A 27,666-nucleotide genomic window follows, 5' to 3' on the forward strand; every position below is an offset into this window, starting at 1 on the left:
TGGCGTGAGTGAGGGCAGGACGCACCCCCGCTTGAGGAGGAGTGTGGCGGAGCGGTGTCTCGTGTCGTCGGTGGAGAGGCCCGTGGCCGCGGGAGTGGCGTTGACTTTACAGAGCAGGTCGAGACTCTGGAATGGGAGCGGTTTCCTCGTCCGTGAGCTGGAGGCGGCGTGGGGCCTGCCCCGCAGCTTTCCTGAGGATTTAATGAGTGTGCCGAGGGTGGTTTCCGTTGATAGCGTTAGCTGTTACCGCCATTGCCGTCATTGTCGTGTTTTGGTTTTTCTGTCCCGTGTCCTTTGGTGATCCACCTGCTTTCCCAAGGTGTCTGCCAGTGGCCGTTGTCACTTGAGTTTCCTGGTAGCCATTTGGCCCTCGTTCGATTTCTGGGGTACTTGGGCAAAACCAAGGATTGGCCTTGTCCCTAAAAGTTATACATTTATGTAAGAACTGTGCCACTGCATGGACGGGACCAGCATCACCATCCCAATTTCTGTTGCACGCAGCACAAAGCTCGAGGCACTTAAAACTGTGTGGGCTCGGGCAGGTGTCCGAGCCTCCCAGGGCGTCCACTCCCGCCGAAGGCTGCGGCGTCCGTCAGTGTCCGCAGCCGTCGCAGAGCGGTGTGCCGATTATCTCCTTAGAAAGCGCTCCGAGGTTACCCTGCATCGCTCCCGGTAGCGGCTGTCGTGACTACTCAGCGATGCGGATCTGAAGATGCGTGGAAGCCGACGGGCGGCCCAGATCCGGGGTTACCGTTCCAGCACTGAGTCGGGACCACACTGGAGAACAGATGTTTTGCTGTTCTTCCATCTTTGTCACTCATTCCTTCCTTGGAAATTTTCCTTTTTTATATTTCATTTATTCAGTATGTACTTCCTGAGCGCCTCTGACGGGCCTGACCCTTGGCATGGGGCGAGACGGGCGAGTGAGAGACGTGGGCTCTGCTTCTGTGGGGCGTACAGACCGGGGCAGTGCAGGGGCCCGGGCCGCGGAAAGGAAGGGATGTGTGGAGAGAGAAAGCCCCCGCGGGATGTGATAGACAGTGCTCAGGGGTGGTCAGGTCAGGCCTCGCAGAGGAGGGGACATTTCAGCAGAGACCTACGTGTTGAGAAAAAGCAAAAGCTGAGTGACACCTAGAGAAGGGCCTTCCAGGTGGAAGGAACAGCCAGCGCCAGGGCCTCTGGTGAGGAGGAGCTGGGTGAGTTTCATCAGCAGAGGACGTGGACGTCAGTCAACTCTGTAGAAACAGAAAAGCCACAGTACAAATAGACCATCAGTCGAGCGCCCCTAGAAGCTTCTACAAGTGGGGGCTCGAAAATCTCCACGGACTTACAAGCTGAAATGTCCCTTCAGGTTGAATCAGGAACAGCACATCCGACTGGAGCTGTTGCTTGTCTGTCACAGCTGTGACTGTGACTTTGGAAGGGGCCCAGGACTGGGAGGGAGCCGGCCTTGGTTCAGGTTGCAGCCGTGTGGCCCTGGCAAAGGCCTGCGAGCCTCTGGCCTGCAATACCTTCGTCTGCAAGTAGGGGGCGATGCCACCACCGTTTGCCAGGGTAGGGAGAGGACCGAGTGCGTGCGTGAACACTGGGTTTGTCCTGACGTGCCCAGCCTGGGTATCGACTGGGGGAAGCTTAGGCTCCAGAGTGCCAAGCGGTGTGGCCTCTACGAGAGCAGGTGAGAGGCTGTGCCGCTGAGGCTCGGCGCGGAGGAGGCGCGGGCGGCCGGCAGGGGCCAGCCGGGCACAGCCTGTCGCTGCGTCAGGGGCTGCTCGCTTCCCCAGGACAGGTGTCTTTTCTGCTTCCCTTTCCCACGTCCAGCCTCCCCGCCGCCTCCCTGGTCCACACCGCTCTCCTCCCTCCTCAAGACCCCCAGGCGCGCGTCCAGTCACGTGCGGCTTTGTGTGTTTTCACCGCTTGCTTCCCTCCCCGGCTCAGTCATAAACTACTTGAAATAACTGTTTTTCGTGCCCTTTCTACCCCTCTGGTATTTATCACGAGGTAAATTACAGGGGCCAGTACGCACCGAAGCCCATTTTGAATGCAGATGTTCAGAAGTGGCGCGAGTGACACGGGCTCATGTCTGATTGTGCTCCAGCTGTGGTGCTTAGCCACCCGGAAACTCCCCGTTCCCGCTGCCAAACACGACTTCCCTTTGGGCTGACCAGACGTGGGAAGAGTTACGATGCCTTGCTCTTCATCCCCCAGGTTTCCCTCGATGCCGGAGAAACATTCCTGCCCCCGCCTGCAGGTCCTCTGGACACCTCGGCCATGGCTTCCATATCCGAGCCCGTTACGTTCCGAGAGTTCTGCCCTTTGTACTCTCTCCTCAATGCCATTCCCACAAAGATCCAGAAGGGTTTCCGCTCCATCGTGGTCTACCTCACGGCCCTCGACACCAACGGGGACTACATCGCCGTGGGCAGCAGCATCGGCATGCTCTACCTGTACTGCCGGCACTCCGGCCAGATGAAGAAGTACAACTTTGAGGTGAGGCTGCCTTCCCTTTCCCCACGGCCGACGCATCACGTGCTCGTGAGTTCCGACATCGCATGATTCACTCCCAGTTTGCTAGAACGTGGCCTGAGTACCTCACCCAAACACTACTTTAGAACCATACTCAATTCCAGTGGAATAGAGCTAAAAACATTGGTGTTTTTCACTTTTTTCCCCTGCCTCCAGAAATCCAGCATCACTTTAAAAGAGACAGCTTAGTGTTTAACACTTGGCAGAAAACTTTGGAAGTAGGTCCTTTTTTCCATGTGTTTTGTTTCTCGAAGCACCTTGACAGACTGACTTGAGTAACCTCTAGTTATTCTGTCCGCATTGGCTGACCTGGGCGCGCTCTCTGTGTAGTGTAGGTATTGGGGGCACCGAGTGTTGGTGGGCCATCATTGAGCCACCCGTTCGGTTAGTGTCTGTGGCTTTCTTCCAGGCGAGGCTCAGGTGGGTGACTTGTGGCTCCTGCGTCATGGCCCATGGGGCTCCACTCTGCCTGTGGTTGGGCTTTCACGGACCAAGACAGGCTTTTGTGTTTAAGCGAGGGTTTCAAGTATCTGTATTTTAATCAATACTCAACTTATTACAGCCTTAATTTAAAAACTTAGTTTTTCTTAAGCCTCAGTATTCAATTTAAAATGACCAAAATGGTTAGCTTGCATTATAGCACTTCCTCTATGCCAGGCATTACTCTAACCCTTACATATATTAACTCATTTCCTTTTTACAAGAACTCTCTATGAGGCAGATGTTAGTGTTACTATCTGCATTTTACGAGGGAGACAGCTGAGGCACAGAGAGGTTAAGGGGCTTGCCCAAAGTCAGGCAAGGTTAGCCTTGGGGCTTGCCCAGGGTTAGTAAATGGTGGCGCCATTGTCCGAACTTGGACAGATTGGCTCTAGAGTTTATGTAAATATTTTTGTATAAAAATTAAAACTATTGCTATTTCTTTTCTTTGATTAATAGTTTATGGCTTTGACTGCTCAAATTCCCTAAACATTTAAGACCATTACATAGTTAATCTTTAAAACTATAGTTATGAATTAATGTTCTCTGAAATCTCTTTAGTACTTCAAAACACTTAACAAGGAAGACTTTGAATCTGACAGCAAACCCCTAACAGGATGAACCAAAGAAACCCACCCAGACACATCCATAAGCAAACTAGTAAATACAAAAGACAAAGAAAAGCCTTAAGAGTAGCCGGAGAAAAATGACACAGTACCTGCAGGGAACGATGACTTGAATGGCTGTGGATTTCTCATCAGAAACCACTGGAGCCTAGAAGACAGCGGTACAACATTTTAAAATGCTGAAAGCAAAGAACTGTCCACTAAGAATTCTGTAACCAGTAAAATATCTGTCAGGAAAGAAGGTGAAGTAAAAATATTCTCAGACAAAGGAAAACAGGGATTCATCGCCAGCAGACCTGCTCTAAAATCACTACTTCAGGAAGTTCGTCACACAAAGAGGAAGTGATCCAGAAGGAAGCTTGGAATATCAGTGCTGAAGGAAGAATAGTAAATACCTGGGTAAAGACAATAGGCTATTTTTCTCCTCTTGAGTTTTCAAAAATATATTTGACAGGTAGTAAAAATTAAAAAAAAAAAAAACGATCAAGTTTTTAATGTGTATAGGTGTAGTAATTTGTAAGACGACTGTAATCAGAGGGCAGCGTAAGGAACCTATATGGTGGTAAGGATTCTACATTCTTGAAGAGGTAAAATGTTGAGTCTAAATAGCTTTTGAAAAGCAAAGTATGTTTGTATATGTGTGTGTATGGAGTAATCCCTAGAGCAACGACTAAAAAACCATTACAACATGGTATAGTCGAAATCACTGTAGATATAGTAAAATGGAATTTTAAGAAATGTTCGAACAACTCACAGGAAAGCGAGAAAGGGGAAACAAGAAGGAAAAACAGGAGCAAAAAGGAAACAAATGCAGCGATAGGCCTAAATCAGAATGTGCCAACGATTATATTAAATGGTAATTATCTTGCATATCGACTAAAAGACAGAACTTGGAATGGAGAATAATCATGAGTCAACTCTGAGTTACCTGTAAGAAATTCAGTATAAAATGAATGGTATAGGAAGGTCAAAAGTGACAGGATGGAAAAAGATGCAGCATGTAACACTAATCAAAAGAAACGTGGAGTGCTATGTTAATGTCAGTGGTCTGAGCAGAGAAGTAGCAGGGACAACGAGGGACCTTACGTAACGGGGCAGGGTCCGTTCACCAAGAAGACACAGCAGGGCTAAATGTGCATGCACCGTGACAACAGAGCTTCACAGACACGAAGCAAAACCCACCAAGCTGGAAGGAAAACCAGAGAAATCCACACTTACAGTTGGAGACGTCAGCACCTCCCTCCATGGTAGAAGTTCCGGACAGAAAGCCAGCAAAGATGCGGAAAAGCTGGGTGACAGTCGCTGTCAGCCGCCCGATCTGGTCGCCTGATCGGTCGACACTTCAGGGCGCCGCACCTAGTGACAGCTGCGCACACGTTCTTTGCAAGCGAACGAGGACTGGTCCCTAAGGGAGACTGTAGAACGCACCTCAGCAAATTTAAGTTCGGGCAGGCTTTCCAGGCCCTGTGTTTCACCTCGTTTCGTTTTTACTTTTTAATCGAAGTACAATTGGCATGAAGCGTACAGATCTCGGGAGTTTGTCTGTACACCTGTGTCAGCACACAGATCGCGATGCGGAGCATTTCCGGCAGCCCAGTGGACTCCCTGGGTGAATACCCCCTCCCAATCAACACTCCTCCCCGGGTCCCTACTTCTGGCTTCTTTTTAAGAATGGAATTCATTTCTGTTTATTTACTTTTAGTTTTTTATTATGATGACATTGGTTAACAAAATCCAATATATTTCAAGTGTACAGTTTAACAGTAAACCGTTTCTAGTGCATTGCGTGTTCGCTGCCCACGGTTAGAGTTCTTCCTTTCACCACATATTTGACCCCTGTATCTCGTCTACCTCCCCCTTCCCCCTACCCTCTGATAACCACTAGTCTACTGTCCATATCCATGAGTCTCGGTTCTTTGTCATGTTTGTTCATTGCTTTTAGTTTTATATTCCACATGTAACTGGTATCACGTGGTTTTCAGCTTTATCTCTGGCTTATTTCACTTAGCATGATTATCTCAAGGTCCATCCGTATTATCTCAAATGGCAGTATTTCATCTCTTTAGGGCTGAGTAATATTCCATTGTTTATGTGTACCAACAGCTGCTTTATCCAATCTTCTCTCGGAGGAACTTCCATACTGTTTTCCATAATAACTGTACTAGTTTGCAGTCCCCCAACAGTGTATGAGGGTTCCTTTTTCTCCACATCTTCTCCAACACTTGTTATGACTTGTCCTGCTGATAATAGACATTCTAACAAGTGCGAGGTGGTATCTCATTGTGGTTTTGATTTGCATTTCCCTAATAGCGATGTCGAGCATCCTTTCATATGTTTATTGGCCATTTGTATGTCTTGGGAGAAGTGTCCGTTTAGGTCCTCTGCCCATTTTTTGATGGGATTGTTTGTTTTTCCGTTGTTGTTGGGTTGTATGAGTTCTTTGTATGTTTCAATACTTCTGACTTATAACACTGTAGAGTAGTTTTTGCTAGCCCCTTGAGCTTTAATTCACTATTACATATCCTTTGGCATTAGGCTTGTTAGTGTTTTAAGGGTTTTTGTTATTGTTGTTCCAGAAAGTGTGTTTGGAAGGAACTGGAATACAGAGCAGGACCTGGAGCAGTGTGGGACAGGCCAGAAAGATGGTCAGGGCCTCCCACAGGAGGCTGAGGGCTGGAACCTGCCCCCGGGGCGGGGCGGCTCCAGGGCTGCTCTGGGGACTGTGGGGAGGGCTGGGGGCCAAGCGTGCATTAGTGTGCTCTGAGAGGATTTGGACCCCTTCTCAAGTTGCAGTTATAACCCCATTTTCTTTTACAAAACACGTTTCATTGATGACCATTTTATTTTTTAAAAAATTTATGACTATGACTATTACTTAAATTTTAGCTACCAAACTCAAAAAACTCTTAAAGAAATAAGAATTCCATGCTCTCTAGAATGAAGCTATAAATTACAGCTGACTGCAAGTTTTATAGTTTTACCAAGAATTAATGTATTATTTGTCATATGATGAGCCCTATGGACTTTGAAGGAATGTTATATGCTCGGACGGCCTTTGCAGGGGGGTGACCAGAATTTGAGGGAATCTAGCACAAACGACTGGACCCAGCAGACTAGGAGGGGACTCCAGGAAGAAATCCCATGTATATGTTTTAGTTGGTTTTCCCAACGTACTTTATTGGGGCCCAAGTCCACACTTGTCAACCCTGAGTATCAAATGAACATTGTTATGGAAAATGTCAAAGAAAGTAGAAAATTAAAAAAAAAAAAAAATCTGTTTTGGAAAGAACATAAAACTTGAAATTCGAATGTTAGGGTTTGAAAACAAAACCAGATGTCCCTGTAAAACACAAGAAGAGACCGGAGGGACACCCAGTGGTGTGAGGCCGCCTGCCCCTCAGAGGGCCCTGGTGCGGGTCAGCTGAGGGCAGGCGGGAAGGGGAAGCGTTCGTTGTCTCACTTTGATGCTGTGGAACTGTTAGCATTTTTGGGTCACGAGGCTGTACTCATGTATTACTTGAATAAACAACAGGACAAAGATTTATTTTGCCTTTCAGTCAGTAGCATGTGAACCTAGAGCTGAATTAAATGTTTATGTCGTTGTTACTGTCATTTTCATCTTCAGAGCCGGCTGGGTCTTAGAACCTTTTGGCACAATCCCCAGGCTTTACGGAGACACAGACGGTAAGGTTCCTGCTCCCAGCCGCGTAGCTGGTTGCCAGGCCATGGTGCTCACTTCCTGTGAGAGAGGGCAGGGCTCCCGCAGAGTCTGGGTGTCAGGACAGTTAGAAACCAGATTCTGGGTCTCCGGAATTTCCAGGGGAAAATTGAGCGGTGCCTCAACCCAGTTAATTGAGGGAAAGTCTAAGATTTTGTGAGAAGCTAACTAAAAATAAGAAGCGGTTTACCCTCTAAGAAATGCACGTGTGACACAGACGAAATCGTGTTTTAAAATGAAGCGTGTTCTTAGAGAAGAAAGCGGACCTTTTATGGGGTAAATGTAGCCTGGCATGTGTTTTCAGAATAACGTTTTTGGAAACCTTTTTTCCCTGCACAAGTAGGAGAGGGCAGATGGAGACACGAGAAATTCTTCCTAGCTAGTGCCAAAAGCACGGAGAAAACTTGAGGAACCGATGATAACTACAAAATGGTATGAACTCGTTAGGTCTCTGGGTGTGACACACACGAGAACAAACCCGAAACACAACTCGACCTGAGTTTCTCATTTTCTGTTTTGACACGAGACGTATGATCGCTCTCTCCTTAGCATTCAGCGAGCTGTGGAAGCTCACGGCTTCGCCTTCAGAACTGTCTTTGCACTAAGCACAGCCATGCTCGTTCTCACTTTTCCACACTTGCCCTCTGCATCCGTTCGGTGTTTGTCGAGGGCTGAGGACGTGCCGGGCCCATTTCCGGTCCCGAGGTGCACTGGAGAACACAGCAGGCGAAGCCGCTGTCATCGTGGAGCTCGGCATCTCATGGGGAGAGCCAGAAACGGGAGAGACGCGCAGACAGTCGAGGGGGGCCCGTGCGAGGGCGGGGGGAAGCGGGGAGGGCGGCGGGCGTGCCAGCGGGGGCCCAGTCTTAAATGGGACCTTCAGGGGAGGGCTGGCTGAGAAGGTGACGGCTGAACAAAGACCGAAGGGGAGTCCCCAGCACGCCACGCCGACACGTCCGGGGTGGCATGCAAGCAGAGGGAGGGACAGGCCTCAGCATGGGAACCCGCCTGCGACGTTTCCAGCCAGAAAGCACGTGCTTCTAAGTGTTCACCTGACGCTGCACCTACTGTATCTTTCAAAGCAATGTGGAAATGGGGGTTTTGTCTCGCACGTCGGCCAGAGGTGCATTTGCCAGACGCCTTCCCCTGCCTTCCCTGTGGAGAAACCCGTAGCCGCGCCGACCAGGGGCCCGGGACCGCCACCTGGGAGGCCAGTGGCCCCGTGCACAGGGTGTCACGGGCCTCCTCGGCACGGGCTGCTTGCCTTCATTAGACACTGGGAATGTGTAGTTTTCAATATTTTTTATAGTAACTCAGTAAAAATTGTATTTTATTAGATGTTCATCCTCCCTAAATTGACATAAATTCAGTTTAATTCCAACCATTTTTTTTAACAGCAGTTGATAGGGTGAGTAAAAATACGTATGAAATTGTAACGCGTCAAAGAGTCGGGATACTGGTGGCGGAAGAGGGGAGGGGTGGCCGCCCTGGGCGGGAGGACTTGCGAGGCTTCGGGAAGGCCCCGCGGCGCCAGCCCCAGGCGGCCGGCCGGGCCGCCGGAGAGAACAGCGCGCGGAAAACCCGCGTGCGCGCGCGCCCGAGCCGCCGCGCGTGTGTCCAGCACGGGCCGTGGGGCGGCCGGAGGGAGACGGGCGCCGCGACCCCCGCCTCACCTCGCATGGGCGCCTCGCCCGGCACGTCAGGGGCGTTGCTCTCGTCTCTCGGCTGCACGTCGTCTTCCTTCGCGGGGTCCCTGGCCCCAGGGGCCTCCTCAGGGCCAGGGCCAGCCCCGACTGCGGCCTGCCCTGCGGGGCCGAGGAGAGCGGAGCCCTTCGTTCAGCTTTCGGCTCGTTGTAAAGCTGTATAAACGTTCAGACTTCAAACCGCGGTGTTTTGTTAGTAAAAGGAGGAAAGCAGTGAAACAGTTCTTATGAATTCAGTGAATTCATGTCTTATTTAAGTCGTCACAGAGAGCCCGTCTCTGTCCGGCGTGCTCCCCTGGGTCCCATTCAGTCTGCCGCTTCTCCGGACTAGGCCCGGACTGCTGCCCGGGGCTCCCAGTGGGCTTCCTGCCCGGCCCCCGCTCCAAATCCCCTCTGACTGACACACCGGCACAATCAGGGGTCTTCGAGGGCTCCTCTTAACGGCTTAAGATCCAAGCCTCTCACCTGTACCTCGGTCTTAGCACCAGCTGGCCTTACAGCCCATGAGAATCCCCCAAAACTGTCAAGTACCCGATGAGGGTGCGCTCCGTCATTCGCGTCCCCACGGGCTGTGGGTGGCTTTTCAGGCGCCCATCTCATTGCCACAGCTAAGCTTCCAGAGGGGGGCCTACGACCTGCCTTAGTTTATGTTACCGTAGCAGCTGACTCAACACCCCGAACAGAGAGGGGTGTGCTTACCTATCTGACAGATCGCCTGCCTTCTGCATGGCCGCAGCGGGCATCAGAGTGGCTTATTGGAGATTTTGCTGGATGTCTCAGCAGGGTCATATGGTTGTGTAATTTTGCTGAATGAATGGTTTCAAAAAAAAAAAAAATGATTTCTCACGTGGCCTGGAAGCCTGAATATCTTTATGCAGTGCTCGTACATGTGCTTTTTAATAAACCAATTAAGCTTGCATTAATGTTATTTAATATGATTTTCGATCTCAGAACCAGGACACCAGGAATCATTTATAAAGCCCTTCCAGGTGTGCCATCTGGCTGATCCGCGCACCGCAGGGGTTGAATGGCTGGTCCACCCTGATAAAAGAAGGCAGAGCTCGGACCCAGGGGCGCTCTCCCCATCCTGGACTCCTGCTTGGGGGCAGCGCCTCCCTCGTCTGGGCGCCTTGGTCCTCTCTTGATAAGAGCTCAGCGTGTTCAGACACTTGACTGATCTGCATTTCCTGTATCAGAAATGCAGTTTTTAATTTTGTTATTTCAGAAGTTAAAAACCTAGAAAAGGAGGGTTTTGACAGATATAATTATCTTGCTGCGTTGTATCCATCTTCTGTCTGCAGCCCCGTGAAGTTTTTCCACTCCACTGGAAATGTTTTACATTTTGAAAGCCGGCCTGCTTCAGGTTTTGATTTTGGGTGTTTCCTCTTTTAGGGAAAGACGGAATCCATCACGATGGTGAAGCTGCTGAGCTGCTTCGACGACCTCGTGGCTGCAGGCACAGCTTCCGGGAGGGTCGCAGTGTTCCAGCTCGTGTCTTCCTTGCCCGGGAGAAATAAGCAGGTGAGCACTAAACGCATTAGCACTTGTTGATTTCTTGGCAAATTCCTCATGGATTTTACAGTGAGAAATCCTCATCTCCTTCAAAAATACATGCTTAGAGACGCTTACACTGTGTTCTTTATAGGCAGGTAACATTTTTGTTCTTAGTAGGACATTTGGCAGAAAACACATAAGGGCTGTGGTCCCCAGCCTTTATGGCCCCAGGGACCGGTGCTCCCATGAGAATCCGATGCCTGATGATCTGAGGCGGAGCTGAGGCGGTGATGCTAGCGCTGGGGGGCGGCTGCAGACACAGGTGAAGCTTCGCTCGCCCGCCGCTCACCTCCTGCTCTTCGGCCCGGTTCCTAACAGGCCACAGGCTGGTACCGGCCTACGGCCCGGAGACTGGGGACCCCTGCATGAGGGTGATTTAAATTCTGCTTGATATTCTCCTGCGGTCGTCCGTGGGTCGTGAAGGTGGAAGCCAGCCCCTCCCGGAGTAAGAAGGCCGCCACCTCGTCCGCTTGGCTCCCTCTCTCACCGTGTGTTCTCTTATTTTCCTCGTGTGTATTTTTATCGTTTATTCATAGCTTCGGAGATTTGATGTCACCGGTATTCACAAAAATAGCATAACAGCTCTGGCTTGGAGCCCCAATGGAATGAAATTGTTCTCTGGAGACGACAAAGGGAAAATTGTCTATTCTTCTCTGGATCTAGACCAGGTAAAAGCATTTTCAGAAGTATCGTCGACCTTCTTACATTTGGAGAAATTATATTCATAATTGTATTTTTAGTCAGCCTGCGTTCTTGATCATCATCCCTTTATAATCTCAACTGCTATTTTTAACGTTTTCTTTCAAGAACTTTCCTAAAGTTTTATAAGCTTCTGCTTCTGTGACTGAAGGGTTAGCCTTTGTGTCTACTGGAATGTCCACTCCTTTCATTCTCCTGCTGTCTATTGGTGCCACTCAGAAAAGCCACTGTCATTCCTAATTGCCCGAAGGGTCTGTAGGAGCATGGGAAACATTCATACCCCTGACTGGAAGGGCAGCGCTTCCTGGGGCGGAGGGCTCACCCCAGCCCACTCAATGCATGAGGTGCACGCGCACGGAGAGAGTGGGGGGTGGCATGGGGCCCAGCCCCCCACCCTCACACTTCTTATTTAAGCTTTGCAGGGTACCCTGAGCTGTGTGTTCACATCCCCAGTCAATAGACGGGACTGCTCCCAGAGACCCGGTCACTAGCCCGGGGTCACAGGCTAACAGCGGGCAGAGGCTCTGCTCCAAAGGCCGTGCCTGTTCCGTGACCCGTGTGGCCTCATGCCCGCCTTGCTGTTCGTGGTGTTCGTCAGCCCAACCGGACAAGCTCCCTGGTGGCACGAGTCTTCATTTTGCCATCGGTAGCCTCCATTCCTAGCATGGCAGGGTGCCGCACCTGCTAGCTGAGTAGCTGAGGGACTTTTAGTCCCTCTGCCCCACGACTGACTTAGTACAAATCTTCTGTAATGACAGTTCACAAACTCTTTGTTCTCAGGACCTTTTACACCTAAAAAGGGGACCCCACAGCACTGTTATTTGTATGAGTTATATCTTCTGTGTGTACCGTGTTAGCAATTAAAGCTGAGAAGTTAAAAAATATTGTGAAATTTTACTTTGAAATCATCATAAACCTGTTATATGTTAATGACATTTTTGCGAAAATAATGATTTTCAAAACAAGTGGAGAGAGTGGCATTGCTTTATGTCTGGCTTGGCAGAGGGCACCTGGACCCTGCATCCAGCTTGTTACTGATGCCATGTGTTGCTTAGAGGAGGTAAAGAAACGCTGGCCTCACATAGACATGTAGTTAGAAATGGGAGGAGGATTTGAGTAGCCTGCTCAGAGAATCGTGGATATTCTTTAATCATATCCCCAAATTGACTGATGGTAGTTTCTTTAAAGGTTACTTACTGTGTGGAGTCTGAAACCATACAGGTGAATTTTTCACGCTCCATCACAGTAAAACCCACTGGTCTGTCTCGCGCCCTGAAGGGCTCTGACTCGTGTGATTTTGTGATGTCATGTGTTGGTCACTTAGAAAACTGGATGTGTCCTGGGAAAAAACGATGTAGGTGATAGAGGCTCTGTTCATCCTTACGGTAGAAGGTGGAACGTGGAGAGGACGCAGGGCTGCCCGGTCCCGAGCTGCGGAGTGGGACAGAGGCCGAGGCAGACGCCTCTTTAAAGGGCCGCGTAGCGAGCAGACTTTCACAGTGATGGACCGCTCACTGAGCACCAGAACCCTGCATGGGGGGCACCAGGGACTTACAGGGGGGGCATCGAGTTGTCGGAGCAAGGGCCACAGGCGAGGCGCTGGCAGCATCCGTTTCTCCTGTTGAGCCCTTCCCCCTCCCAGGCCCACACTAAGACATTTCGTAATTAAAATACCGAAGGTTAAATACAAAGAGAGAATCTTGAAAGCAGCAAGAGAAAAGCAGTTAGTTGCCTCCAGGGGAGCACACATAAGACTGGCAGCTCATTTCTCAAAAGAAACTATGCAGGACAAAAGGGCTTGGCACAAAATATTCAATGTGATGAAAACCCAGGATCTACAACCAAGAATACTTTATTCAGCAAAGCTATCATTTAGGGTCAAAGGACATGTAAAGAGCTTCCCAGACAAGAGAAAGCTAGAGGAGTTCACCATCACTTTGTACACGGCACCAGGCTGTGTGTGCACGCACGAAACGGAGTACGTTACCCAAGGGTCGAGAGTCAATGACATTGTAACTTTCCTGCCCAGCAGACATCCATCCTTAGGTGAAGCGCGTGTTTTTCCATGAGTGTTTTTCCGTGACTTTTATACCATCAGGGCAAGTCCAACCTAGTATCAAAATGAAGATGATTTCGACCTCACAGACCCCTTGAAAAGGGCCTTAGGGGCTCTCAGGGCCTGGGGACCACACTCAGAACCACTGCTCGGCGGGAAGGTGTTTCGTTCCAGTTGTTAAGGGTCCCCGCATAGTGCCCTCCTGCTGCCACTCCCCATCCTCGGGGCGGCGCGGAGAATACTACTCATGCACCCCCATTTCTGGAAGTGGACAGTCGCATGCAGAAAGCAGTGTCCTTATTTTTTTCTCCAGCTGTACTGAGGTTTTCATACATTTTTTAAAAGACACAAATACTTTGTGAGATTTGAAAAAAAGACAAAAGCATGAGAGGGTGCATTTCATTCCACTGAAAAGCTGCCTTGTGTAAGTGCAAATGTGGGAGAGAAATCTGCCTTAAGAGTCCTCAGCGTTTAGGGGGTGATGGGAGTTACACAACTGTGAGCACTTACCAAAATTTATAGAATTGTATATCAAAAACGGGTGAATTTTACTCTGTGTCAGTTTGACCAATAAATCTGACTACTGTCTCCTCTCTTTCCCTCCAAAAAAGGCCCGTGTGATTGCGCCGTATTCTTAGACAGTGGAAGAGACTGGTTCAGGAGAGGAGTGCCTTGTGCAAGCTGGCCTTTGGCACCAAGAAATGTAGTTTGTGTGTTAGCAGTAAGATACTTTCTGGAGTTTTACTTTTGTTCTTTAATATATTTAATATCATTGAATTTCTTTCTCATCTCCTGTTTTCTCTCACCCTTTCAGTTGGCAAAGATAAAATGTCTCTAGAATTGCTTCGGACTCTGTTGGCAGGGGGCGTGTAATACGAACTGAGCTGGTCGTCGTCACAGTAATTTTATAGACGGTCCCATTGTGGTGTTTACTGGCATAAGTAATACACATGGTGCAGAATAATTCTACTCAGATATCTGTGAATTCTTCCTTGAACTGTCTGCTGAGAACATGTTAAGAGAAATTGCACAGGATTTTTAAATGTTTCTCATCAAACTTGACGTGGCCTGCGAGAGATGTTAGCAGTGACGATTTTCTCAGTAGGAAGGACTTTTCCAACTAATCACATTGCAGTGGTTGACACTGAGTCTGATGAGAATTTTAAGGGGTAAATTGACCTAAATACATTTCCCGGTCCTCGAGGCAGAGGGGCTGCTCTCCCTCCGCCTGAGCGGGGTTTCGGCGGCCTCTCTCTCGCAGGGCGTCTGTAACTCCCACCTGGTGTTGGAAGAGCCGTCGTCCGTCGTGCAGCTGGATTACAGCCAGAAGGTCCTGCTCGTGTCCACCGCGCAGAGGAGCCTGCTGTTTCACACCGAGGAGAAGTCTGTCAAGCAAGTCGGAACACAGCCGAGGAGAAGGTACGCCGCTCTGGTGCCCCCCCGGTGGTGGCAGAGGGGCTGAGTCCCCCTGGGTTTCCGGTTCGCCACGTGCAAGCCCATGGCGGCTCTTAGACGTGGGGTTCCTGGTGGGTCCCCAGGACGCCTCGTCCCGGCGTCAGAAAGAGGAGGAGTTCGTCCGTCTGTGTTTTCCGGCCACGCTGGCATGAGTGCCAGGGTCCGAGAACCCTCTGAGGTGGCCCGCCTGTGTCCACGTCTGAGTGGGCACCGCCCAGCACTGCCCTGGTTGCAGGCTGGGACAGGGAGCGTGGTCCCAGTCAGCCCTCTGCCCTCTCTGCACTGCAGGCCGTGCCAGGCAGGGCAGATGTGAGCGTGCAACATCATAGACCCCCCCAAAAAGTCGTTGACAGTTGTGTGACCTCCCGTGGTGCCGGGTGCAGGCTGCTGTCCGAGGGTAAACAGGCCTCCAGGCCGGCCTGGGGGTGAGGGAGACTTCCCAAAGGAGTGGGCCGGAGGGGAGGGCAGGGGAGGGTCTGGAAGGGGTGAGGAGTTCCAGGCTGAGAGATTCCTCTCCTTTGCCTGATGCCTGAAAGGAAAACTGACGAGAAGTGTTAGGCCAAGTCCACCTGCCTGCCCGCCACGTGGGAAACGGGCGGAGCTGTGGGTGGCCTGCAGTTGGCAGCCCCGCCCCACCGGAAGCAGCTGTGCAGCTCTGTGGGCATCTGTGGGGTGCTGGCCATGGGGGGGCATGGAAAGGTGCAGTGGGGGGCTGGCCCCTCCTTATCCTGAAGAGAGGAGGGGACGAGTCAGGTCCGGGAGGGGGAGGATGGATGGGAGCCATTGGAGTTCCCAGAAGAGGGGCCCCCTTTGTCCTCAAGAATCGCTGAGGAGAGTGGGGAGCAGGCTGACTTGACAGCGTGGGGACCGGCGGGCCTGGCGGGCGCGGACGAGGCCCGTGGAGGCCGGTGGTGCCGTGAGGGAGGAGGCGGTCGGGTGAGGTCAGCCGGGTGGAGCCAGCCTCCGGTCGCCTGGCGCCCGTTACTCTGTGTCCTGTCCTTCACAGCAGCACAGAGCAAGTGTGTTCTGTGTTCTGCGTGGCAGCACCGAGCTGTGAAAAGACACCGTTGTGCCTCCCCGCGCCTTCCCCCAGGCCGAGTACCCCCGGAGCCCTCGACAGTCGGCCTGTCTGTAGCAGTGCCCTCGCCGGCCCTGCAGGACACAGCGGACTCCGGCCTGGGCCTCGTGTTCCCGGGTCGGCCCTGACGGCCCTCTGCCGGCGCCCCATGCTTCTGCCTGACGTTCGCCCCTCTTGTCGGCGGTGTCTTTCTGGGAGGAGGGCGGAGCGTGAGGAGAGGGATTCTCGGGCGGCCGCCTTTCGCACGCGCCGCACCCAGCAGTCGTCGCCCCGCACCTGGCCCTCCAGCCCCTTGTGAAACGTGGCCGCTTCCGTCAGCCCCTCCTGGTGCGCCTGTGCGGTCGAGCCCTGGCCTGCGCCAGGCACCGTCTCAGGTCGCAGGGACAGAGAAGTGTGTCCCCATCCTCCGAGGGCGCGGGTTTCGTTAAGCCTTGGCGAGGTGGGGGATGACACCGAACCAGCGGAGCCGCCGGTCCTCGAAGGCCGCCTTCGCGGCGTGCGCCGGTTCGCGTTAGGAGGCCGTCGCCCCTGGTCGCGCAGTGCCTGGACCCGAGGCGGGGCCGGGGGGCGGCCGCACGTACAGACGAAGCCTCGCTCGCTGGCTCGCCGCTCCCCACCTGCTCTGTGCCCCGGTTGGGGTCCCCGGCGTGGACCTTAAAACTTGGACTTCTAGTGTCCAGCACAGAAGGACGTCAGCAGGTGTCGCAGAATCACACTGCGGGCGGACGGTGGCCAAGCCGGGCGTTTGCGACAGTCTGCCCCTGGCTCTAGCTCCTTATCCCCCCAGCATAACGACCTTCTCCCGACCCACTCGCCACACGTTTCGGTAGTGCCTGAGCGCCAGCCACCCGCCAGGACCCTGCTCCGCGTGTCCCTTTCCCTGGGACGCCTGCCCCCTTTTCTCAACCTGGTAGTGTCCCTTGGTGTCCCAGGCCTGGCTGCTCATGCCCCCGTCAGGACGTGCCCCCTCCGTGCGCCTCGGGGTGCCGTCGTAGTTGTTCACGCACACGTCTGCCGCAGTGCGTCATAGGGCAGGAGAGGGACCTCATCTCATTTCTCCTTTCTGTCGCCCACACCGCCGAACAGTGTCTCACACGCAGGAGCCCACTGAACGTTTGTTAGAATGAATGATTAGGTACCTGAGGTGAACAAATCACACTGGAAGTGACGAGAGACTTTTATGGGGACCTGTAAATAGAGAGAAAACAGATTTCCAAATTGGATCCACAAATAGAAATTGATTTGACAGGAGAGGCGGGAGGAAGGCGTAGGGGCCGCCCTGCGCTGGTTCCTTGGTCTGTCTGGAGAATCTCCCCAGAGGCGATAATGCCGCACGATGCTGATGACAGAGTTGTCGGTGAGCGTTTGGTTAGTCTAACAATCTTTGTTTCAAAGTGAATTTGATATTTGACACCCTCCCTGGACCCTGTCCAGAGGGATGCGGTTACTGAAGTGCCAGAGGGGCCCAGGGAGATACCGAGGCCCAGATAACGTGGCGTGACTGGGCACGGGCCCTGGGGACCGGCCCTCGGGGCCTGGGCGCGCCACTGAGTGAGTGGGGCGAGGAGAGAGGCACGGCTCCCTGCCCCGAGGGCTCGCAGCCTCATGCGTGGCAGTCAAGCCGGTCCAGGGGGCGTGCAGTGTCACAAGCGTTGCTTTTTGTGCCTTCACAGGTTATGTCACTTAATCCCTACTTCAGCCATTGAGATGGGAATTATGATCCCTGGTTTGCAGATGAGGAAACTGAGATCTAAAAAGATCACACTCCACACAGCTATTAAATGTCAGGGCCGAAATTGAGCCCAGGAGTCATGATAAAGCCAGGACTCTTTCTACTGTTCAAAATCAATAAATTTTTGGAGAGAGAATCAACAGACTTAGGATTGAACTGAAACTCTTAAAATTTGGGCTCCGGTGGATGTCTGGGGCTTGGCAAAGTTGTGGCGTGATGAGAACTCGCAGATTGCTGATGGGGGTGGGCTGATGTGATCGCATTGAAAGAAGTTTGAAAGTGTCTCCACACTTTAGTTTGCTCAACCCAGCAGTTGCCCAACAACCCAACACAATTCCACTTCTGGAATCTTCTTGACAGACTCTTACAGTTGTGTACTAGGAGGTATGTGCAAAAATGCTCATAGCACTGTTGTTCCAAATGAAAAAGTAGAAGTAATTCCAATACCCAACAAGAGAGTAAGTAAATGGTGGAGTATTATACAGCAGTGAAAATGAATGAGCTTTTTTTTTTTTGGTTGACAAGGATAAATTATAGAAATATGTTGTCAGAAATGTATACGAAAAACGTTTTTTATCCAAATGAAAGACAGTACTAAATTATGCAGCGTTTAAGAGTGCGTGGATATGTGTCCGAACTATCAATAAAAGCAAAGGAATGATAAACACAAAATTCAGTCTAGCAGCTGCACGTGGAGCGCGGAGGAGACAGGAACTTCTAGGAGTGTGACAGCATTAGTGATGCCACCTGTGGTTTACTTCCGAAGTTGAGGGGTGGGCTCCCGGAGTACAGTTCATTAGGCTTTATAACCTATATGTTACATACGTTCTTCTGCCTCTGTAAGATCGTTCACGATTTTAAAAATAGAAAAATAACCAAGCCTGGAGACCAGAAGGGAACTTCGGTCCCTCTGATGGTTTAGAGAGATTCTCAAAGGGCCGCCTCGCTCCTGGGCATGAAGCTCATCCATGGGGGCGTGGGAGAGAGCAGGGCAGTCACGCGGAGGGGAGCAGCGTTTCAGAGCAGGGGAGGGTGGGCAGGCCTGGGTTTACCCCCTCTGGCCTCAGTTGCTTCCCCTCTACAACGGGAGTGGTAACATTTGCCTCCAGGGTCGTCGTGAGGATTAAATGAGTGGTGATAACGCACCAGGAGCACCAGCCGCAGTGACTGCGCAGTCAGTAGATGGTGGCCTCGAAGCCAGGGTGTGTGCTCGTCAGGGCGCACACCGCCGGGGGTGTTGTAGGGAGTGTAGGTGGACCGTGTCCTCTGTGGGCACAGGGAGGACAATAGGACAGTGTGTTTTAATGAACAGGAGAAACGTAGAAAAACGCAGTCTTGCTAAGGCTTAGCTGGAAATTCCTGTCACTGTTAATATCAGGGTTGACATGATCACTTTAAATAGTCTGTGTTTTTCTTCTTTTCTTCTTTTTTTCTTTCTTGTAATTTCAGCACCGGGAAATTCGGGGCTTGTTTTATACCAGGACTTTGTAAGCAGAGCGATCTGACCTTGTACGCGTCACGGCCGGGGCTCCGGCTGTGGAAGGCTGACATCCATGGGACGGTTCAAGCCACGTTCATCCTGAAAGATGTCTTTGCCGGAGGAGTCACGCCTTTCGAACTGTACCCGCGTCTGGAGACCTCCGACGGGGGAAGCGGCAGCTTGCCTGAGAAACACCTGGGGCTCATTTCGTGCTTCTTCCAGGAAGGCTGGGTGTTGAGTTGGAACGAATATAGCGTTTACCTCCTAGACACCATCAACCAGGTGAGTGAAGTGACCGCACTGCAGCTCGGCGTCCGAGGCAGGGGGCCGCTTGTCCCCGGCTCCCTCTGAGAACGCCAGGACCAGCGTAGGCTCCGAGGCTTTACTTTGCCCTCTGGGCCAGTGAAGGAAATCCAATGAGGGTGTGATTATTTTTGTGGGTTCAGCGATTTGCTTTGCTTTTCACAGTTCTACCCGCTAAGAAATTATGTGGGGTTTTTTGTATTTAAGCTCAAAATCAAACTGGTTCTCTATGGTCTCTTTGGCTCTCGTTTCCGTCTGACTCCCAAATGACCGTGCGCATTCAGTGAACACTCGGGGCAGAGGCGGTGACGGTCACTCCGAGGCCCTCCCGCGACGGCGCGGGCGGACAGGGGCTCTCTCCCGCGTTCTCCACCCTGTGTTTTACCCAAGCAGCCGTATTATTTTGCCTTTTTTTTTTTTTTTCATTTCACTTAGGGACAAATCTTGGACAATTTTGCAACATCATTGAATCACAGTAGGAAATAATTTCTGCCTAAACCAGGGTGATGGCCGGTTATTACTATTAGAGTCAGGGGAACGTAAAACAACTGTTTCCTTGCAGTCTCTCCTCGTCTGAAGAGCAGAGCTTCTCGCAGATAATCTCCCACTCCCCGTCCTCCGCCCCTGCCCCGCAGGCCTCTGACGGGCACCTTTTCTTTCACGAGTTGAGGTTCGCTGTGGACACAGGGTTTTCTTATTCGGTGCATGCGTCGGCAGAGGACGACGTTCATCCTCGCCTCAGGCGGCCTCAGTCGCTGTTCCCGGCCGGCCGTGCCTGCAGGTGCCAGTGTGGCGGGAAGCAAGCCGCGCTGAGCAGGCAGGACCCGGCTGGAACCTTTTTCTCCCTCCTGGAGTCAGCCCGGTGCTGCCCGACCCAGCAGGCCCCTCGGCCCGGCTGCCTCAGCTGGAACACCGGCCGCCAAGGTGGGGGAGGGCGTCAGCAGGGCGCCGCAGCCCTGACTTTCTTAAGGAACATTTCGAAAGACATAGTTGTGTTCTTCCCCGATCGTAGAGAACTTAACTTTTATTTTCCTCCGGGCGCTCTTTGAACTTACTGCTCACTTATTAATTAGTGGGGTGAAGACGCTTGGGAACCGTGCATCAGTTCCTGTGTTCTGAGCACTTACCCCCTGCTTTCTCCAACAGGCATCATTAACTTCACTTTACAGGCGGAGAGGTGGCGACAGAGGGCTGTCCGCGAGCAGACGTCCTGGCCGCCATCACAGCCGACATGGCAACGTGATTGGCAGCATTCAAATTAATGTCACGTTTCTAGCTGTTCATCTGGATTTAAGAATTAAAAAAGAACTTGATCTTTTTCTCTTCTAGGGTGAATTTGTTTCTTATTTGCACTGTTGACCGAATAGCAAGAATGTGTGAAGAGGCGGTGCGGGCTCAGGGCGTCCTGTGTTTAGTTCGCTGTCTGCGTCGGTGCGGCAGCAGGGGCACCCCCCCTTCGTTTATCATGCAGAGCCAGCAATCGCGTGCACACTGGTCTCCCCCAGGACCGCGCACAGTGGGGACCTGGGCCTGCAGGCGCGGTGGTCCAGCCCGGCCACGAGTCCTGGGCATTGCTGAGGAGGGTGAGGACGCCTCTTAGGTGGCATCCAGGTCGAGTTGGCGCTGTCTCGGGGGACAGGAGACAGGAACTGTGTTCAGGCAGAGGCATAATGTCATGGACAGAGCAGGGCCAGGCTGGCCGTTGGCTGCACTGAGCCACAGCGAGCGCTGCAGTGCGGGTGAGCAAGGGCCACAGGCAGGTCCCTCCACGGGGGAGGCGCCCTGTGTCATAGGGAGAGGGGGGCAAGCGACACGGTCCCCAGAGCGGCCGAAAGGCGGAGAGGGACCGCTCGCTCCGTCACACACATTTATTTGCTGGTGAGGTCGCGAACCCGTCAGACGTCACCCGGGTCACTCGTCTACGTGCCGGAAGGTGTCGTGGCAGAGCGCGGCCCCCGTCTGGCTTGCTTGGGTCCCCACTCGTGCTCATGCTCCCCTCTGTGACCGTGGCCTGGTTTCGTGATCGTTTGTGTTCTTTTTCTTTGGACAGGCGACAATTGCTGGTTTGGAAGGATCAGGTGATATCGTGTCTGTTTCCTGCACAGAAAATGAAATATTTCTCTTAAAGGGAGATAGAAACATTATAAGGATTTCGAGCAGGCCCGAAGGACTAGCATCGATAGGTCTGTATTTGTTGTAAATGTGCCGTGTGTGTGTGATTGCCGATTGTAATTTACAAAACTCACCGTTCGGCTAGTTAAATGCTTGTAGGTTTATCTAAACGGGGAAGTATCTGGAGAGTGTCTCATGATTCTTAAGATGCTGTTTTCAGTACTTTTCTTGAAGGTTACCTACTGTACGGCCTACGTCACACAGGGTCCCCCGTTTGGTACAGTTGTGTCTGGGAGGTGGGGGGGATGGGCCAGTGGGAGGGAGAACTCAGTGTCCACTCGACGGACCTCCAGCACACGGGACAGCGTGGACTCAGTGCCCCAGAAGGCGTGGGTGTGCGTGAGACGAGAGCGCTCAGCCCAGTCATCTGGGTCTCGCACGCCGGACACAGCGCTCCCTGGAGGCACTGATGGTCCTCTTGGTCCTACACTTATAGTCTCAAGCGTGGAGAGAGAGGGGAGTGAAGTCCCGCTTCGATCCTAGAGGGCAGGCCGGGGTGCATGTCACTGCAGTGAGCTCCGACTTGAGTTTCTGAGCCGGGGACCTTAATGGTATGGTCAGGGACAGTGCGGCTCGCAGAAGGGACGTGACACGGAGCCACGGGGCGAAGCTGCCCAGGGCCTCACTCTGCAGAGTCCTGCTCTTCCATTCCAGGGCCTGCCATCTGTCCCTAGTGACCCAGCAGAGAGCAGGAGTGGCCACCTGTCCAGGTGACGGCCATGTCTCAGCTCCTAGACGGTGGCCGGCACTCAGTAGATACTCCACAGCAAAAGGATGGCTGAGCGGATCAAAGCGTCAGCAGTCCTGTGTTGAGGGGACTGGCTGGAACCAGTCTGGCCCTGATGACCTTCTGGTGTTGTATTGAGAGGACACTTGCTGGCTTTTGGTCATGGGGCTGGAGCACAGGGTGCGATGTTCCCCCACACGCCCCTCGCTCCGCCCTCGGCCTGCTCCAGACGCAGGTGGCTTTAATGAACTTCTCGGTCCTGAGTTTATCCTAGTGGAAAATTACCTCCCCCCACTTAAATGGTGGCAAATTTAATAGGAGGCACACGTGTATTTTTCAAATGCTCTGTGAGTGCTAGTGATATATTCAAGGCCTAGGATGCGTTTGGGGCAGCACCGTGTCCTTTTGTAGGCACGCACCTCCCCTTCATAAATTCTTTGTGACTCTACCCCCGGCGGAGTCCCCTGCCTATCGAGTGAGGTACCAGACAGGTGTGGTGACTTATTTTACCGGTGCGGAAAGATGAGCTTCCCGGAGAACAAATAACGTCTGTTGCATCTTCTGTGCGACGCTTAGTTCGAGCCTCTCTGAGTCAGCGGGCAGGTTGGCGGGAGGCAGTGGGAGCACCCGGCTCTCGGATGAGCAGGACTAAACCGAACCCCTCTTTCTCAGTGCGAGACACTCTGGAGCTGCCGGGCCGCGCAGAGAGGCCGTCGGGGACCGCGATGTCGGAGCCAGGCGAGCTGGGCAGCAGGAGCGGCTCGCTCACCTCCACCGACAGCGGCTCGGGGCCCCGCGCAGCCCCGGAGGAGCGGGCCGAGGGTAGCCAGCCCGCCACACAGAGGTTCAGTGTCATCTGCTCAGAAGACTTTGACCAGGAGCTGGTCGTGCAGCCTCTCAGAGTGAAGAGGAGGAGGAGGAGGAAGACAGGTACGCCCGCGAGCCCCGTCGCCGAGCGACAGAGGTCTTTGAAAACGCGCGTGTCCTGCTGGGTGGAACTGTTCACACGACACGGGAGGGGCCCGGTGAGGCTCCGATGTGGCGCAGGCCTGCGCGCCCGGCACCCTGCCCGATGGGTCTGCAGTGCGCACTTCCCAGCCCTCCGTGAAAATTGTGGTTTGTCACGTGTACCGGAGATGACAGGGGTGTCCACATGGTTTGTGTTTAGTGTTGGATATGTTACCAGAGGTGAGATTTAACACCGACTGTCCAACTGTTTACTGCTCGGTGCCCACTGAACTTCTCTAGGTAACGATCACAGTAGTGTTGAAGGACAACGTTATCCGATTCCTAAGCATTTTAATAATCTTTAAAGACTGGTCTGTGATCCGTGTGTTCGGTTTTTTTTTGGTTAACGTTTCTGAGTGAGGCCTCAGAGCCCTTCACAAGTAGGACATTTGCATCCACTTAAAACATCCTGTGCTGGGATTATTTGTATTTAAGAGATTTATTCTTCACCAGTTAAACATGCTTCATTTAAAATGTATTTTTTTATTAAGCCAAAATTGTGTTTTTTAAATTCATGTCCTTACGTAGAGCCATACCTCATTTTAAACGTTCTCGTTTTACATTAGAAGGCGGAAGCCGGAATGCTTGCCACAGTTCCCTTGAATCGACCCCCTGCTGTGAGTTTCCTGGGGACAGCCCCCAGTCCTTGAACACAGATGTGCTGTCCCTGACCTCAAGTTTGGGCAGCATCACGGACCAGTTGAGCACAGAGTCTCCCGACCAGGAGAGCAACCTCAGCGGTGAGGTGAATGGTGTCCTACAGGAAAGCAGTGACCCTGAAGCATTTGGTGTCCTGGAGGTGCCCGAACCCACCCCTGACTTACCGAACGAAGACGGTGACGGTAGAACTGAAACCTCACGACATAATCGCGCAGGCGAGATGGAGCTGCACAGTGGGGCGTCTGGTTCGCTGTCGCAAGGCGGGGGAGGCAGGGATGCCGCAGATGCCGCAGAGCTCGAGGAGGAGCCTTGCTCTGCAGACGAAGCACTGAGTAGCAGGCAGTCACCCTGCCGAGAACAGGACAGCTCTGCCGAGGCCCAGGAGCCAGAGGTCTTGGAGCCTGATGAGCCCCAAAGCGCCTTTTCTGAAGCCCCCTTCCTGCACTCACCCCCGGTGCCTTCTAGTCTCAGCTGGGCCCCCAATGCTGAGGGGTGGCTGCTGGGGACCAGGGCTGATGAAGGCAGCACCGAGGAGCCCAGCGAAGAGCAGGGCTTCCTAATGCACGTGGAGGACCCTGGCTACCTCGGCTCAGATCCCCGGCACAATTTCACCAATAATGACAGAGTCCAGAAACCAGTGGTCACCTCCGAATGTGACTTGGAAAGTGTGGGTAGACAGCCGCCTTCATCGGTCTCTGCCTCGGCGGCCAGCACCCACGAGCCTCATCTCGAGCAGCCTTCTCGGGACCAGGTGTTGACGTCCAGCGATGAAGAGGACATCTATGCCCACGGGCTGCCCTCTTCGTCCTCAGAGACGAGCATGACGGAGCTCGGAGGCAGTCGCTCCCTGCAGGACCTGAGCCAGCCAGCCACTGATGACGCTGGGCTGCTGAAGTCAGATCAGGTAGGTGGGCTTCTGAAGGGAGGTCATGGGCAAGCTGACTATTTTCCTTCTTATAGAAGGAAATCACATTCCTCCTGCAGACCCTGGAAGCCAGACGTTCTACAGTCGGGGTTTGGGGATTTCCGGCACGGTGACGGGGACTGAGTGGACTCATGCTGCCCCGAGTGCCCTTGCTCAGCCCGCCTCGCCAGCACAAGCACCGCCGGTCCAGAAAGCCAGAGGGCGGGACCATGCCTGGGGTGGAGAGGGGCTCTGCCAGACGGGAGCAGGCAGACTCCTGCCTCCCCCGAGACAGGCGTCCGAGCCGGTCGCAGCAGGAGCCCGGCCCGTGCAGACAGCTGTCTCCTGGCCTCCGAGCCGCAGCCCCGGGGCCACCAGGCTGTGCGGAACCAGGCTGGAGGGGGCCAGCGTCCTGTGGCCCCACCCAGCCCACGCAGCTGGGAGATGAGTTTCAACTGTTCTTGGTCATTTTATGTGAAAAAGTGATTTTTAAAATGTGCTTTTTCTTAGCAAGTAATTATCATAGAGATATTTGGTTTGTTGTAACCGTGTGCTGTAACCATACCTACTAAGTAGATGTGAGGTGTGGACTCTGAGAGTGAACTTAGAGCCCCACGTGCACCCCCAAACGTGCCGCTGGTCTCTCAGTCAGTGCTGATAACGTGTGATGTTTGGGTGGCTCTCGCCGTGTGCCGGGGACCGTGCTAAGCACGTCCCCAGTTAACTCATTACTTCTCTAAGAGCAAAACAGCCGTGAGTAGGTGCTGCTGTAGCCCCCGTTTTACAGAGCAGGAAACTGAGGCTCAGGACAGTCGAATGGCTCTCACGGGTCACACAGTCAGTAAGGGCAGCCGGCCCCGGGGCCCCTGTGCTGTCCTGCCTCGAAAGGGAATCATCTTGCTTACTGCAGATAACGCCTAAGGGCGGGACCTCCTCCCCAGGTGCCTCGGCGGCCAGGCTGTCTTCGGTGCCGTGCACAGCCAAGCCTGGATCTCCATCTCTGAGGAGCCAGACTTGAGTGACGGTACCCAGCAAAGCGCAAGACTGCGGGAAGCCACCACAGGGCGCCCACCAGCCCTGGTGTTACCAGGCGGACGGGGCTGGGCGGGGGGTGCGTTCTAGACCAGTCCTTTAGAAGAGCCCTTCCCCAGTGGAGGGGGAGCCTGGCACTTGAGCACCTCTCCCCACCATCACGCCCCCTCCGCCTGTCCCTCTCCAGGGAGCCAGAAAGCCAGGAACTGGGGTTTTGGGGCGGTGATACTGCCTGTCCTGGTGAGCAGGGCGAGCTTCTTGGAAGCAGTTAACGTCCATGTGTGGGTAATTGTGCAAATACATTGATTCTTTTGCAGTTTTAGTGAACTGTTGAAGCACAGACCTTACTGAGCTTTGGTTTTTAAAAGAATCCTAGCGACTAAACCTTACTCTGTAGACTCCGCCAGGCCGAGCACCCCGGACAGGGTTCCATGCGCCACACCATGCGCCTCGTGCCCCACGGTGGGGTCAGTGCTTGAAACGCTGTGGTGGAAAACAGGCTGGTCGTGCTGCTCCTCCTGCCGCGCCGGGCAAACACCGACCGCGGCGGGCGTTCAGCAGCGCAGCCCTGCCACACGGCCCCCTGTGGGTAAAGCCGGGCCCTTCAGCATCCGCGCCACCCTGGGAAGGGTGGCGCAGCAGGACAGGGTGCTGTGCAGGGGCGCGTGGGTCTGCAGAGGGGACCGCAGCACCCACCTCGGGTGCTTCTGTCAGGCCGTGGTCCGAAGAGAGCAGGAGCAGTGTCTGCGCGGCCTCCCGAAGACCCCTCCCGCTCTGGTTTTAATGATACACTGCACGCTCTTCTCGTAGGCAGGTACAGCGCGTCACGTGCCACGGCTCTCACCGGGCCCTGTCCTTGTCAGTTTGCAGAGAGCTGGATGGGCTACTCTGGCCCCGGCTATGGCATCCTCAGCCTGGCGGTCTCCGAGAAGTACATTTGGTGCCTGGACTACAAAGGCGGCCTGTTCTGCAGCGCGTTGCCAGGCGCCGGGCTGCGCTGGCAGAAGTTTGAAGACGCCGTCCAGCAGGTGGCAGTCTCGCCCTCAGGTTCGCCGCCCCGGCGCCCCGCTCCTGCCCCGCTGTGGCCGGCTGGGGCCGGCCGGGGCTCGCGGTCCCTGCGGCCGCCGCGGGGTTGAGAGGGGTTTGAGGGGTCGTCCCCGGAGACCCCGCGTCGCTTCACTCACTGTCGGCCGATGCGTAGCGCGAAGAGCGTTCAGTGCGAGGCTTCGGTTTTTTATAAATTGCAGTGGCTACACGTGAACGTAGCTTGTAAGCTACACAAATAGTTTGGATTTCGAGGGTTCTTTTTAAGAGGTATTAACATACTAATTCCTTATAAAAATAAAATAACATGTTTCTTTATATTGCTTTAAAGCAATCGAATTAATGAAGATGGGCCCGTGCACGTGTTGGATGTGTTAAGACTCTTTGGTTTCCTTTTGGGAAATTATTTCTAAATGAGATGCACGAATAATCTACTCCCTGACCATAAAAAGAAAACGCGTTCGTTCTCGTGCCACGATGAGGCCATTTTTAGCACGTTGGAGCAGAGACTGCCTGCAGGGGGTGCGCTCGGCTGCAGGATGTCCCTGATCTGCACAGTCATTTGCCGCCGTGTTTTGTCATGATGGTGGTCATGTCACCTATGTGGGGGGCGAGTAAGTAGAACAGAGGTGTGTATGCGTATTTGCCTGGTACCTGGTCTGTAGTTAGGACGCGAAAGGGAAGCCAGACAAGGTGAGTCTGCGACTCCAGA

The 27,666-nt window shown here is 53.2% G+C and overlaps 1 protein-coding gene across 3 annotated transcripts in view; it reads left to right on the forward strand.

Moving 5' to 3' along the window:
• Positions 1 to 27,666, forward strand: part of TECPR2 (tectonin beta-propeller repeat containing 2) — a 62,391-nt gene that overhangs the window by 2,936 nt on the left and 31,789 nt on the right. For all 3 annotated transcript variants that reach the window (XM_016165997.2, XM_036238213.1, XM_036238212.1), the window contains exons 2-10: positions 2,206 to 2,487; positions 10,443 to 10,571; positions 11,141 to 11,272; positions 14,621 to 14,778; positions 19,074 to 19,386; positions 21,458 to 21,590; positions 22,979 to 23,236; positions 23,881 to 24,878; positions 26,774 to 26,957. In XM_016165997.2, the coding sequence (XP_016021483.2) occupies positions 2,269 to 2,487; positions 10,443 to 10,571; positions 11,141 to 11,272; positions 14,621 to 14,778; positions 19,074 to 19,386; positions 21,458 to 21,590; positions 22,979 to 23,236; positions 23,881 to 24,878; positions 26,774 to 26,957 (2,524 nt within the window). In that variant the 5' untranslated portion in view covers positions 2,206 to 2,268. The remainder of the gene's footprint in view (positions 1 to 2,205; positions 2,488 to 10,442; positions 10,572 to 11,140; positions 11,273 to 14,620; positions 14,779 to 19,073; positions 19,387 to 21,457; positions 21,591 to 22,978; positions 23,237 to 23,880; positions 24,879 to 26,773; positions 26,958 to 27,666) is intronic.

This window comes from Rousettus aegyptiacus, unplaced genomic scaffold (assembly GCF_014176215.1).
Source record: "Rousettus aegyptiacus isolate mRouAeg1 unplaced genomic scaffold, mRouAeg1.p scaffold_m13_p_3, whole genome shotgun sequence".
NCBI lineage: Eukaryota > Metazoa > Chordata > Mammalia > Chiroptera > Pteropodidae > Rousettus > Rousettus aegyptiacus.